A 16,185-nucleotide genomic window follows, 5' to 3' on the forward strand; every position below is an offset into this window, starting at 1 on the left:
TATTTTAATATAATTTTAAATGATAAAAAATACACAATAATTAATTAGATATTTGATATTAACAATTTTTTAGATTTTTTCCCTCATGCCTAATTGAATATTAAACTAAATCTAAACCAATAAAGTAAATTAAAGGGTTGGGTGGGCTTTGCTTAAACTAAACTAAATAAAGGATTGGGTAGCTTTGGTTTAAACTAAAGTGTACAGAGATGGGTGAGTTGGGTTAAACTGAACTAAAGAGTTGGGTCAGTTTGGTTAAACGACTAACATAAAATAAACTAAAGGACAGGATGAGTCTGGTTTAACCTAAATTAAAAAGATTGGTCGTTTGGGTTGAACTAAACTAAAATAGGCAAAATCTCAAGAGATGGAATACGGCCTTGTCTAGTCGCTGGACATATGAGGTAATCCCAAATGTAATAAGGTGGTTTTGTCGGAAGCATGGGGAGGTCAATTTTGGCTTGTCCATCTCTTGACACTCAATGAAGATTTTAATGTCTACCTGAGGACAGAAGAAGAGATGAAGCCAGGTGTGCATACTGTCAGGATATGGCCAGGCACACCTTTTTTGAATACTCCAGGTGAGTGAAAGAGGGACAGGGATGCTCAATGGTCACTGGGAACATTAGATCACAGATAACTGAAAGGACAACGTTGACATGAGCAGATCAATACTGTAGAGGAAATCTATGGAAGAAGGAAAGTAGCCTTAACTGTTACAGGGTTAAGTGGGGAGTGGTTAGCCTGCCGGGGAGGTAGTTGGGGGTCCCTAGGGTTCCTCACTGCTGTAGATGTGTTCAGAATTTTTTGGATTACCCACAGGTGACTCGCAAGAGTACAGCATGCCCTTGAGTAATGCTGAAAGATGAGTATCCAGGACATGCTGTTCAAGGTGACGGGTTTTGGTTGGTGAAAGCCTGTAACTGTCATGGGCAGGCGGCACCTGGCAGAGCTTTCTCCTCCTGCAATGAAAATAAACTAAAAAAAAAAATAAATTTAATTAAACTATATTAAAGGGTTGGGTTGGATGGGTTTATTAAACTAATTAAAACTAGTCAGTTGATTTAAACTGATTTCACAAAGCCTGATTTGACATACCCAATCAAAAGGCAAAAATTATGGTTAAATTCTTATCAAAACTTTATTCCTATAAAAAAAAAAAATTATAGAGGTGAATTTTGACTGTGTAACATAATAATTAGGTTTCCTATGTTTTCGTCCAAAATAGTCAGTGCAATTAAAATTATGTTTTATTATTAATTAGTTACACGATACATCAAATCAAACTTAAGTTAAAACTTTAATGTTTAAAATTTATATCATAACAATTTCAGTCACATTTGTAAGTATTTTTAGAGACTGGTACAGTTCATGCTGGAGTAGTTGTTGATATTATAACTAGTAGTTTTTTTTTATTTGGGGAGAGATATATTTAGTACATTAAAAAAAGTGTTGCATTTGGTTTGCATTTATTATTTAGTATCATATGTATTTGCAATATTTGATTAACAAGTGACTGTTTCCTATGTAGAATATTAGAATATTAATATCAATAGACAAATTATGATTTGCAAATGTTTTGTTTGTTTATAAATGAATACGTTATCTATACGGTGTTCATGTGAACTGAAAAACAATTCATGTATATATGAGGTGTATGAAAAAAGTAATGAGACTGACTTTTTGCTTACCAAAGTTTTTATTTTTTTCAAACAACATTATCCCCTTCAAAGTAGTTCCCTTGGGCAGCTATACACTGGCAGAGTCGTTGTTCCCATTCCTGGTAGCAGTGCTGGAAGGCTTCAACTGGTAGGGCTTTTAACTGGTCGGTCACAGTCTTTTGAATGTTTCCATAGTTCCAAAATGACGTCCTTTTAAGACACGTTTCAATTTCGGGAAAAGGAAAAAGTCACAATGCCTCAATTCAGGTGAATAGGGGAGTTGAAGAACCGTAGGAATGAGTTTTGAGGTCAAAAATTTCCTGATGGAAATGGGCGTGTGACACGGGACAATGTGATGAAGCACGGGACATGATGAAGCATCCACTTGTCTGCAATGTCTGGTCTCACGCGAATCATTCTTTTTGTGAGCCTTTCAAGGACACCTTTGTAAAACACTTGGTTGACAGTTTGTCCTGGAGGAACAAATTCTTTATGCACAATACACCTACTGTCAAAAAAGCAAATCGGTACGGTTTTAATCTTTGATTTTCTTATTCAACATTTTTTCAGTCGAGGAAATGACGGAGTGTGCTATTGTTCGCTTTGTTTCAGGATCGTAATGAAATATCCAGGATTCATCACTTGTGATCACACAATTGAAGAATTCTTGGACATGTCAATGCTTTAAAGAAGATAAACGCACACGTTCCTTCGATTGTCCTTCTGATCTGTCGTGAGGTTTTTCGGCACCAATTTCGCATGTCCAAATCGTCTGTCAAAATTTGATGTACGGCGAAAGCGTTTAAATTTAACCGTTCACCCATCATCCTTATTGTTAAACGACGGTCTGATCTCACAAGAACTCTCACACGCTCAACCTTTTCGTCAGATTTTAAAGTTGAAGGTCGCCCTGAGCGAGGTTGATCTTCAACGTGTTCTTTGGATAAAGTTTTATTAGCTTTTCAATTCTGATTATTCTGTTACCGTAGTAACCTGCAAGGTCGTTAAACAAATAACTGTAATCTGAGTTTTATGGAAGAGGACAAGTCTTGTTCATTGGTCTAGTTTTTATCGGCTTTCCTATTCAGATAATAATGTTACCGTAGTAAAATGCGAGGGTGTTAAATGACAACTATAATCTAAGGTACAGAATAGGGAATGCCTTGTCCATTAATCTACTTTTTATCGGCTGTCCTATTCAGATCTTTTTGTTACTGTAGTAATCTGCGAGGGCGTTAAATGATAACTGTAATCTGAGATAAGGAAGAGGAGAAGTTTTGTTCATTGGTCTAATTTAGATCGGATTTCCATTTCAGATTATAATGTTACTTAAGTAACCGGAGGAGGCGTTAAATTATGACAGTAATATTACATATGGAACAGAGAATGTCTTGCTCATTGGGTCGATTTTTATCGGTTTTCTATTCAGATTATAATGTTACCATAGTAACATTCAAGGGCGTTAAATGATATCTGCAACCTGAGATACAGAAAAGGGAATGTCTAGTTCATTGGTTTAATTTTTATCGGCTTTCATATACAGATTATAATATTACTGTAGTAACCGGCGAGGGCGTTAAATGTTAACCAGAAACTGAGATACGGAAAAGGACCAATGTTGTTCATTGGTCATCTGCATCCAACAGTTCATTGATGAACATTGAACGAAATGGCCTAACTTTCACGTCCTTTTCATATGGTCTTGTATGTCATCCATGGTGTAGGAAGTTCAGCTGACTGTTTATGAGTTGATTTCATTGGGAATTGTTCAATGGAAACTGCAACAGCAGCGCACTTTCCAACCATGTTAACTTTCATCCTCCTTGAACATTATCTAATTGAAACGTATATTTTCCCTAAGCCAACATTGTTGCTTTACATGGTGGTGGCTTATTAAAGCATTGCCATAACATATCACTAATTAGTTTCATTGTATGATTTGTATGTTTTCATTTATGAACCGAAACACTGAGTCACTAACCGCTCCTCAACACTGTAACTACTTATGTCAGCCACCTTAGCACAACTGTCTTTTACGCTGTGTGTGTGTGACGTAAAAAAACAGTTGCCAACTGAACCCAATGAAAATACATACTGTAAGTTCTAAACACAAATCCTAATTCATATTTTTTTGTTAACTTTAGGGGTATGTTCCCTAGCTATTATATATATATAGCTGTTATATATAACTATGACAGCTACCTGTATGTGTATATTTATGTATATATGGTATGTGTATATATGAAATTTCATATATATATATATATATATATATATATGAAATTTCATATATATATATATATGAAATTTACAATGGAATAATTTTATAAAATTTCACCATTGTATTTCACCATTTTATAAATGTTATAAAATGTATAAAATTTCACCATTGTATGACTTCAGGAAGTGAATTACATTCACTTCCTTGGAACATTCACTCAAATCTTGGAACATTATGGTTCCAAGATTTGAAGACGCGGTTGAACCGCTATAAATAAAAAAAGGCTTGTAATAAAGAAACAAAGAATGAAATGTAATTTAAAAGTAAATATTTTATTTATTTATCATAAGATTTTTTTTTATTTATCATTTCTTGGGGGGGAAAATACTGAATACAGATATTTTATTTCCAATTATTACAGCACTAATAAATCATAAAAATTTGACTGATAATACAAAATAACTTTTTATCAACAACCTTTTTAATTAATCCATCAACAGACTAATTTTCATATATTTAGTAATTATATTATATTTTTAGTAATTATTACTGTTCACATGTTAAAACCATCATTCATTACTATAATACTGTGAAAAATCAAACATATTTTTTAAACTTTTCAACTGTCTTTTGAGTGTGTTTTCTGTTTTTAATCTTAGGTGTCTTAATCTATTTTCAGCTGACATTTTAAAATCTAATACATTATCCAGATAACCTTTCCCATAGTTAGCTAAAGATGATATTTAAGTACAGATGATATATCATTAAACACCGGGTCTTCTTCTGAGTTTTCATCTACACTTAAATCATCAAAAGAGTATGATAAATTTGGTACTTCTCCTGAAATTAAAATAAACAATTATAACTTTTAAAGTAAGTAAATATCACATTTATAAGAAAATAATAATAATAATGAAGGGTTTAATACATATATTATATTTTTTGAAAACAGAAAGAATTTCAAGAAAGTGACGAATTGTAAAATAAACATGTTTCAATGTAGTTATAGAATTTGATATCAACTGTAGATGAAGATGCAGGATCCTGTAATAATCGATTATTGGAAATTAATATGGTAAGTTCAACTTATATAATTATTGTTGTATATATATAATTGGTTCACATCCCAGTTCATTTGTTTTTAAAAGGATGCAATCTAACAATGAGGTTGTGTAATTTTTGAAAGGATAAGTTTTATGGTTCTTTATTTGTCAACAAAACTACACTAACAGTAGAAGTAAACTTTTTCAATAATATTTAAAATCCCACTTTTTATAATTTCAGTTCAAATCTACGATGAGGATTATCCTGAAATAACTAAACTTTTTTTAAATATACTCACTTAAAGGAAAAATATTTGCTAGAGAGTAAGTTTTAGAAATCTTGGCAGTCACAAATTTTTTGAAACAAAGCTAAAATTCTTCCAACATAATATAATTTCATTAGCCCTGTGGAAGGTAGCACCATCTTGTTGAAAATAATATTTTCTTTTTTTTTTACCTCTTATAAAGTCATGACAAATTCCATCATCTATAATTATATTTAACAAATAGACTGAATTATTGATCAAGCACGTATAGCAAGGAATTGCACATGCAAAACAACAGTTTACGTGAGTTTTGCAGTTAACTGTTTGTGAAAGATATGAAGATTTTCACTACACCATGTTTAACTATTTCTCAGTTGGTCAAATAGCCATCCGGATGAATTCCAATCTTATTACTAAAATAAACACGATCCATCTACTTATTTCACTTGTTTCAGAATAGGATTTTGAAACCAACCTCAAACTAAACTTTGTAAAAGTTTCCACGATCTAGTTCTTTACTTCATCAATTACACCATAGCAGTACGCATGCAGTTTTAACGTGTTTGTAGCCCTGAAATTTGTAGCTACTGAAAGTCTAATCTTTGAGGACAACTTTCTAAGAGCCTTACAGATTTAATATATTAAAAATAATATTGGGAACTGCAGACTGGAGAAATTTCAAATAAATTTATTTCATAGATGTTACTTTTAAACATATAGAATAAGTCTCTGAAACAAAAACATGCTTATCCTTAGAGTGCAATGTATTTTACAAAATGTAAAGTAATGTACTGGGCGTTCAAAAAGATATTGGGGTTTTAATTTGTTATATCTCTCAGTTGAAGTATTCAGTGCCGATTTAAAGCTACAATCAAGAAGCAAAAAGAATAGGTTTCAGTTACACAGATAGATCTTTCTGCTTGACAGCACCATTAGCAAAGATGACTCCTGAACTAAAGTCTTCTGCAGTTTCCTAATTATGAATCTTTTAGTTACAATTTAACACAGAAAGTTTAAACATGATTCTCCACATGACAATGCCATTTTTTGATAGAATAATAATCAATTTGAAACAAGTGGATGACTGCATAAATGAAGAATACACGATCTCAAAGGGAATCTGAAGAAAGAGTGCTGAAAGTTCTTTTTCGCTGTATAAAAGGAGTTGCTTATTTAGATAAGCTGCGTACAGTACATGCGTCTTCCCTCAACTGGAAAATGGACCAGAGAATTTTATTTGCAACAAGATGATGACACACTTCCTAATTAGCATAACTCCTCACTACCAACCTCAGTTGAATGACAGTTTTCCCCGACCGTTGGATCAGTCTGCACGGGCCTGATGACAGAGCTTGTTTGGAGCAGCCTCCAAGTTCAACCGATACCATGTGATGATATTATCCTTTAGGCTTTTATAAAGGATCTTATGTATGTGTCTCTGCTACTTACTGATCTACTCGATTTGAGGCACAGGATCAAAGCAGCTATTACTTCCATTACTCCAGACATTCTGGTTTAAGTATAAAACAACCTCTCCTATCGGTTGGCTATGTGTTGCATTGAACACATGTAGAGCAAAAATGTAAGAATTACTCTTTTATTTTATTTATGATCCATTACTGTATGTCAAAGTTAGTCTTAACTTCTCTTAATATCACTATATTAAATAGATTTAGTACCCAATATTCTTTTTTGTACACCTGTATGGTGGTTCCATCTTCTACAGCTTATATACTGGAAACAACTACCAACAGTGTTACACTAACTACTAACACGTATAGGATTCAGTGAAAAATACCATTGCTTAAAAAAAAAAAAAAATAGAACGAAATACAAAATGACTGGAAGTACTGAAGAAATAACCAAAACCTGTGAAATGCATTAATGAGAAGAAAAACTAGGAAAATAACAATTTATTTGGTTAAGAGATCTTGGTTATCCTAGTTATTTTCTTTCAATAACTGTCTGTAACAAAATATAATCAAAACAGTGAAGGTACACTTACAATAAAAAAGTGCCCATCAATAAACGCAAAAATAAGACGCTACAACACAATTATAAAACCAGAAGCCATTTATGCACCAGAAACACTCTTCTGCCTAAACGAACACTCAAAGACAGACAGACTCCAGAAAATTAAACAAGAATTAGAAGAACGTACACCAATAAAAGGTACTAGAAAGGCGGGCAGTGGTGGATTGTGCCCAACAGTCATGTACAAAGAATTAGGAACAATCAATACCATGCGTAAGAGGAGACTAAGTTTCTTTGAACATATCATGAGGATGCAAGATTCAAGACTTCTGAAACAGCTAGTATAGTACAATCTCGACTCGAAAAACATCAAGACAGGATGCAGATGAAATGGCCGTTACACCAGAAGACGCCACTGCAGATAAAGTAAAATTGAACAAGAAAATCAAGAACAAAATCACTCATTTCCAACTCATAAGAAAAAACTCACAACGCAAACATTTTCAACACAAGAAAGGGCACAAAGATTGAAACGTATGAAAAAATATTAGGAGGACTGCAAGCCCTAAACAGTCCCATCAAAGAGACTTGGATAAGAGATTGACTTTAGTGATCCTATGCAGTCATAAAAGATAATAATAATAATATGAGCATAAAGCTAAAATTAGATTTTAATTACCGTTAAAAAAACATTTAAAAATTTTTCAAAATGCAAAATATGAAGTACAGTACGAGGTGCGACAATAAAGTAACGAGACTGATTTTTCTTTGCAGGATGTGGCAACCCTGCAGCTTGCGTAGGCACATCATCTTTGACCTTGGTCTATAAGCTACTTCTAGTCCAAGCGGCACATTGATGCAACTGCTCAGTTGTGAGTTGTGCTGTAATAAGTGAACACCTGTTTGTGTCTCTCGTCACAGAAATGAAACCGCAAAATATTGCGCGACGGTATGCCATTTCTTTTTGCGTTAAATCGAGTGAAAACGCGACGACAACTTATGGTAAGCTTCAGAAGGCTTTTGGAGAGGAGATTATGTCAAGAGCTCAAGTTTTTCAGTGGCATAAAATTTTTAGTGAAGGCAGAACAAATGTTGACCGCAGTGGACGACCATCAACCTCACGGACAGATGTCAACTTGACCAGGATGCGTGAAATCATACGATCTGATCGAAGATTATCCGTGAAAATGATTGCAGAAGAACTCAACATCGATTGAGAAACGGTTCGTCTAATATTAACTGAAGATCTTGGTATGAGAAAGATTTGTGCAAAAATGGTCCCCAAAAATCTCACAACAGTGAGAAACATGGAAAAATGTGGCAGCCGATCTGTTACAGCAAACGGAAATCAATCAAGATTTGTTGAGCCGTGTTATCACTGGTGATGAAAGTTGGTTTTTTCAATACGATCCAGAGACAAAACGCCAAAGTTCGCAATGGTGACCAAAGGGATCACCCAGACCAAAAGAAGCTCGCATGTCAAAGTCAAAAGTGAAATGCATGCTTGTGTGCTTCTTCGATTCCAAGGGAATTGTTCATAAAGAGTGGGTGCCTCCTGGACAAACAGTTAACCAATATTTCTACAAAGAAATTTTAGAAAGACTTCGTTAACGAGTTCTTCGTGTCCGTGCCAAATTGCTGATAATTGGATTCTGCATCACGATAATACGCCATCCCATACTGCTCTGTCAGTACAGCAATTTTTAACCTCAAAACAAATTTCAATACTACCACAGCCACCTTATTCACCAGATATCGCTCTGTGCGACTTTTTTCTATTTCCAAGAGTCAAAATGGCTGTCAAGGGACACCATTTTCAAACAACACAAGATGTCCAAAAAGCTGTGATGAGGGTCTTGGAAGATATTACAGAAGATGAGTTCCAGAAATGTTACCATCGAGTTCCAGAAATGTTACCATCAATGGCAGAAGCACTGGAATAAGTGTGTGCAATCAGAGGGGGAACTACTTTGAAGGAGACAATACTAAACATGACTAAAACAGTAAGCAACATTTTTTTCACATCAGTCTCATTACTTTATTGTCGCACCTCGTAGACCCTAATTTATTAAATATTAAACAGTCTATACAATAAAATTATTCTGTACTCCTATTCATAAATGAAGTAGCCCTAATGGATCATTATGAGGAATGATGACTACTTGAAGGTAATAAATAAATTGCGTTTAAAAAATGTTAATCTAAAGTTTACCTCTATGCATATTATAATATAATTTTAAGAATTGACTGTTTCAGCCTTATTGTAAGATCCATTATAATACATAAAAAGTAGGATTTGACATGATATATGATTTCAGGTAACGTGGTATCTGTGGTAGTTCTTGGAATGTACTATCTATAAATAATATTGATATATTGTAAACAGAAGACAGTCATTGTTTGAATAAAAAAATAAATAATTGTTTTAATACTTACCATGTACTTCTGTTTCATTAATTATCGCTAACACTTTATCATTAACATAAAAATTTACATCTTTACTCCAAAGAAAATCCAAATGATTAAAAAGATGGAAATTCACTCTAAATATGCCAAATAAATTTGGAAGAAGTTGAGCCAATCTTTTAACATCCTGTTAAAAAAAAGTTTAAATTTGTTTAATACTCGACCTAAAATGATTAATACTTGATAAAAATATTTTATATTAACTTTTTATGAACTCAATCAAACTAAACACCACCAAAAGCTTAAAATATATAATGCAACCTCACAATAGTATTAAAAAACTTTCATTTAATTAGATGAATGTTTAAACATTTAAATAGCATTAAAAATTAAGAAGAAAACATCAGTCTCCTTTTAGTCCTTTGGCTATTCAAGTAATCATTAGTAGATACAAAAGATTTGAAAAGGAGTAAGGTGTGTTTTAATATGTATTTTAATAAAAATTTTAATATGTTCTACTGCTAGGATTGCTTTACCAAAAATTATTCATTAATTATTATATAAAAACACTTTTTGTTATTACACTGTAGATAGTTTACAGTATTTTCTAAACAATGATTCTGATTTAAAATTCTCACACACCTATTCCAATGGACTCAGCCATTCTTCTTTAATTTTTACATTTTCTGATTGTTGCATCTGAGACTGTTACATAATTAGTAATGCATGGGTACTGGAAATGTAATTAATGGAAGCTAGATTAATAGATTTCATAATGTACATTTGATAATTTTATTTCAAATGATATTTAATTAAATGAAGAAAAGGTAATAACACAAGTGTTGCTGTTTTTTTTTTACGTACATAAAAGATTTTGCGTAATTTTAGTATCATTTACTTGTAATTTATCTGTTATAAAAAATTGAAAACTGAAAACTAAAAGTCTTTTTATTTATTCACCCTACAATTCCATTCCTAATATTGTTTATTACTATTTACTTTCAATTTAGATTTTTGTTATATGAGAGTGTTGATTCTCATTATCCTAGATCAGTGTTTCTTAACCTAGGGATCTCAACTCCCGTGGTGGTCATGGTGATATGAATAAGGGATCATGAAATTAGCCTACAACTTTACACAAACAATAATGAAATTTTATGAGAAAAAAATAAATTTTTATAAACATTTTGCTCACATTTATAAGTACACATCTAAAGAAAATAAATTAATGACACGGTTGCATTTGTTTTTCATTTAAAAGTTTCTCCATACGAAGATCTGTGTTAGAAATACACAAAGCAAATTGTTTTCAAGTGATAAAAGAAGATTCCTATATTTAGTTTTTAGCGCAACCATAGACTAAAACCCTTTTCACAGAGGTAAGATGTGGCAAAAGGGATTAATATTTTCATTGTTTCTGTGACTAAATTTCCATATTCACTTTGACGAGCAAGCCAAAATTAAATCTTAAGATGTGAAATGTAGTTGTAACATTTTATCGGCAGACATTTCAATGAGCTGGTTGTGAATCTTAAACAGTAACTTAGCAGCTGTAACAATGTTTTCACTAAATGGATTCAGAATCCATCTCTTCGAGAAATAGTTTTTATCTTCCAGGAAATAAACCACCAATCGAATTTTTAGCTCACGCAAACGCATCTTCATGCTGTCCAAACTGTGGAGAATCTTCTTCATACAAATTTTTTTCAATATAATCAAAAGTGAGTGGAGACATCAAAATTTTTGCTTTGAAAGCGATTAATCCAGATATCACATTTCTTAATGAAGGCAGAACTTTGCCTGTCATTAATAAAATGTTTTTATCGTGTCCTTGTATATTCAAATTCAAGTCATTTAAATTTGAAAACACATCAGCTGAGTAAGCCAACAGCAAAACATACTCATTATTCTGTAAAAACATTGAGTATGGCATTTGTTTATCTTGGAATAATATTATTAATTCATCTTGTAATTCCAATTATCAGGTTAATACTTTTCCCTGCAATAAACATCTGACTTTTGTAAAGGAAAAGAAGAGATTTTTTCTTTTCACCCATTTATAATCACATAGTTTAGCGTACAATCTATTTTGAAATGGTTGAATTTTAATAAAATTAACCATTTTTCTACAGCTTTACAAAGAATTTAATTGAGATTTCCAGTATATATTTTGTGGCAAGAGCACATCTGTGAAGGTAGCACTGCGTCCATTCCATCCTTGGTATAAGATGATCTTTTAATTTTGTTCAGTAATCCGCTATTCTTTCCTGTTATTTCCTTTGCACCATCACTACATACTGGAATATATTTTGTCCAATCTATGTTTTAGTTTTTAGTACCATCATAAAACCATTAAAAGACAATGTCCTGTTGCACGACCAGCAAAACTGCTGTATACCGTGTAAATTGCTCACGTTTGTACACTTCACACATGCATGTCACACCTGTCACTATCAATGCAGCTAAATAGTTATAACTAGGTTTCACTGGGTTGGGATTGGGGGAGTTAATATAAAGTTGGAGGAGTAAATATTTATTATATATTTTTTTTTACTTTTTGGGGGTCGTGGAACTTCTTTTTTTTCTATTCTCCTGTTTAGCCTCCGGTAATTACCATTCAGATATTATCTCAGAGGATGAATGAGGATGATATGTATGAGTGTAAATGAAGTCTTGTACAGTCTTGGTTCGGCCATTCCTGAGACGTGTGGTTAATTAAAACCCAACCACCAATGAACACCGGTATTCATGATCTAGTATTCAAATCCGTACAAAAATAATTGACTTTAATAGGACTTGAACGCTGGAACTCTCGACTTCCAAATCAGCTGATTTGGGAAGACACATTCACCACTAAACCAACCCGGTGGTTGGGAGTTGTGGAGCTAAAAAGGTTGAAGATCACTTCCCTAGATAATCAAGATTCTATTTTACATCACAATTTTACAGATGCATATTTCTGATTTTTTTTTTTTTAACTTTTCACTACATTCTACTAGTTAATTATTTCAATTCTTTGATAAGAAAAACAAAAGTTTTTGTTATTTTTTTGTAATTTTAACTGTTTTTTTTTTTTTACAAAAAAAAAAAAATGTTAAGTTTTGCTTTTATTCTACAAGAAGTATTCCATAGATGACAACTGAACTAACTGTTCAGTAAATCTCACTATTTACTCTTAAATCCTTATAGAATTTCCTTTCCTTTGCAAAAATTATATATAATAGGATAACTTTAAATTCATTTTACTGATAAAATTTTTATTTTCTTTACTTTTGTTATGGTATCATGCACATGATGGTGCATGAGATATCGAGTAAATATACTAAAATACATTGTATACCAATTTTTCCCCCTTTTTTCTTGGATTGGATAGAGAAGATTTGGTGGATTTTTGTATTAACAAACAAAAGGGAATGAAAATTTTTAACTCGCTATAAAGAGATATGAAAATTTGTAATATTTCAAATATTATTTTAATGAAGTGAATAAAAATGCTACTCGTTTGTATAGAACTTTTTTTTTTGTAAGTAATATAACAATCACATTCAGATATTTTTAATAAAAATGAATTAATAAGTATTTTATATAAAAATTTACTACAATAATGGTTACTATAAATTCGTAAAATAAGGATTTACACATTTTTTACAATTTTTATTAAACATAATCAGGAGATGTGTTAAATTACAAAATAACACATTAAATTAATTTTATTAATTTAATGACTATCATTAAATTAATAAAAATATCACATAAGATTTTATCACAGGAATGACTTTATACTGTTTCGGTGTATCATCAGCTAGACATTAAAAAAATATATACAGGTACGTACAATCATACACAAGATCTCTTATCCCTTTGAGAAAAAGGATGACAAATAAGTCATGGCTTACCTAGGAAGGTAAAACTTCTGAGGACAGAAGTTTTCTTAGTTATTTTTTCAGCAGCATACCTTAGTATTATAAATTTAATGGAATATGCCACTGTGACATAATTTATAAATGTCACCTGAGCCTATTAATAATAGCACAATTAATTGGTGGAGCAAATGTACATTTGTTGGTGATATAAATACTCGTATATGTATGCTCAATATTACTATATGGTAACGCAAGTTGAATGGAATAATTACAATTTGATGACAAACTTCAGACCTGAAGTGTAACAATTTAAAACAGGTTGCTATGTTGTCACACAGTTATATAGTTATAATTAGTACAGTACACTTACAATTGTGTAAAGAAAGAAATGTTTTTTTTTCAAAAACTGTTTTAAAAGATGTTATGTTTTTTTTATTTAACATTGTTAAGTACCACACAACCTGTAGACAAGTATATTGAATGATGAACAACATCTTAATAGCTGTTACTATATACATAAAATAATTTATGCTTTTTTAATATACAATTTTGTTATTATATGGCTGAGAGCATAAAATACATAAATTAATTCAAACCTATAAATTACAAAATACTGACAAAAATTAAAATGATTTACAATAAATATCTCTTACCAATGGATCAGCCAAATAATCATTATCACCATAATATAAACACATAGGAACGGTTACTTGAGAAAGATTGTAATTTGGAGGTTCTGCACTATTATACTTAATTTCATTACCTTTTGACCCATAATCAAACTGTCTGAATTTACCTGAAAAAAAAAATTTAAAACACAGTAAATAAAAACTCCACTGCAATATATATTTTTTAATAATGTTCAGAAAAAAATGTCTGAAGCTGAAGCCCCTATTAATTATGTATTTCTATCAATCAAAGAGATACAGGAACTGGTTTTTCTTTTAAAACCAATAAACTGGATTTTCAAATTTTATTTTATGAAAGTTATTTAATAAAAACTTTGAGTTGTTAGCTGGAAGATATACTGACTTAATGGAAAATTTAATTTATCACGACTTAAGCCTAATTGTTCCATTATACCTGAAATATTTCATAAAGTAGAATCTTAGAAAACAAAGATGTTGAATAAGGAAAAATGTAAAAAAATTATTGGTAATTGCATTCTGCTTGGCAAGACAAGTTGCAGAAAACTACTTGTTTGATATAAAATCTGATTTATATTTTTAGCAAGAATAGAAGGCTTGATTTCACCTGATAGGCATCTCAGTAACTAGTTTAGGTTTTTTACAATCCTTGGAAATAGGAACAAAGTCGCCAGATAATCCCAGCAACAGAATTATTACTTCAATGATTTGTAATAAAAAAGTAGCCGTCGTTCTGGTTACTAAAATGTTCTAGCATAAGAAAGGGTCACTCTGCGAGATACACAAAGAAGAAAAAGTGGAGATTTAAGGAATGGATAAAGATAGAAGAAAGAGAAGATCAACCCACAGAGAAACTGTCTCTGTTTAGAATAGTTTACAGTCTTGTTCAGACCCTACAACCACATATTCTTAGACTAATTCTACAGGGCAGGTGAAAACAATGGACAAAGAAGAAATCTTTGGTTAGGGATTATCTTCCATAATTCAGAAGGTTAAATATTATTAATTTTAACCCTCTTAAAAAGCTATTGTTTCATTAATAATTAATTACTTCTAAAAATTAACTGTAATGATCATAAAGCAATCGATGTACAAGTAAAGAATATGACTTAAAACAGAATTTGATTATTATCAGGAGCTAACAGTATAAAAAACAGAGCTCATTTTAGTATACCTATTAGCTGATTTACCTCTAGTTTAATTTAAATTATGTAAATAAACTTTTTTCTTGAACTTATCGAACCAGTCTTCACTCATTTTAAACCCAAAAATATCACCAGCAATTCAGCCTAAATTCAAACTTCCAAAACAACAAACGTTTTACATATACGTCATATATGTTACATATATCTCCTTTTTAGAATTTATTTCAAGATTATTGTTTGTGTTTAATCCCTCACATTCTTAAGGTATAAAAAACATTAACAGAAAGAATAACATGTAAAACTACGACTTACAACAAAAATTACAGTTTAATTTAGGAAATCTGAATAGTAATTATAAACAACTGAAAATGTTTAGAAACTCCCCGGTAAAAAATCACACTAAATACGGAACTGGATAAATGAAATAATTAAACCGTAAATTAAACTACACAAAATTTAATACATAACCGTTGAGTACAAAGAAACAGCCAAGCCACAGACACATACACAATAAATTAAGGACCAAATTTAGAAAAGAAAAACTAAAACTCTACAATACAGTAATTGTATAATGATGACTCATGATTTATGATGTCATCATTATTAAAAAAAAATATTTAAAGCTGTACCAGTGAACTTTTCAGTTAGAAAATGTATTTACAGTACAGTATAGAAGACCATATCTGAGATAAAATCGGAATATGGAATTCTGATAAACGGTATAGGGAATTTTCAAACCTTCTGAAACATTCAATTGCTAATTAGGATTCTAATTTGGTTTTGTAATATACAATAATTATTACACACTAATACTAATTATTGCATTTCTTTACATAACATATGAAATCACAAACATTACTAAATATAACTTAAATAACTACTTAAATATAACTACTTATTTAATTAATTCATAAATTATTTATTTATATAGTTTTAATAACCAGCAAATATCACTTATC

General features: G+C 31.2%; 1 protein-coding gene across 1 annotated transcript in view; it reads right to left on the minus strand.

Moving 5' to 3' along the window:
• Positions 1-4,583: 4,583 nt before the first annotated feature.
• The window catches only part of LOC142332477 (uncharacterized), a 145,418-nt gene continuing 133,816 nt past the window's right edge, over positions 4,584-16,185 (minus strand). The window contains exons 16-18 of the mRNA XM_075378927.1: positions 14,088-14,230; positions 9,602-9,758; positions 4,584-4,722 (exon numbers count right to left, since the gene is read on the minus strand). Of these exons, the coding sequence (XP_075235042.1) occupies positions 4,613-4,722; positions 9,602-9,758; positions 14,088-14,230 (410 nt within the window). The 3' untranslated portion in view covers positions 4,584-4,612. The remainder of the gene's footprint in view (positions 4,723-9,601; positions 9,759-14,087; positions 14,231-16,185) is intronic.

The sequence above is a fragment of the Lycorma delicatula genome, chromosome 11, assembly GCF_047948215.1.
Source record: "Lycorma delicatula isolate Av1 chromosome 11, ASM4794821v1, whole genome shotgun sequence".
NCBI lineage: Eukaryota > Metazoa > Arthropoda > Insecta > Hemiptera > Fulgoridae > Lycorma > Lycorma delicatula.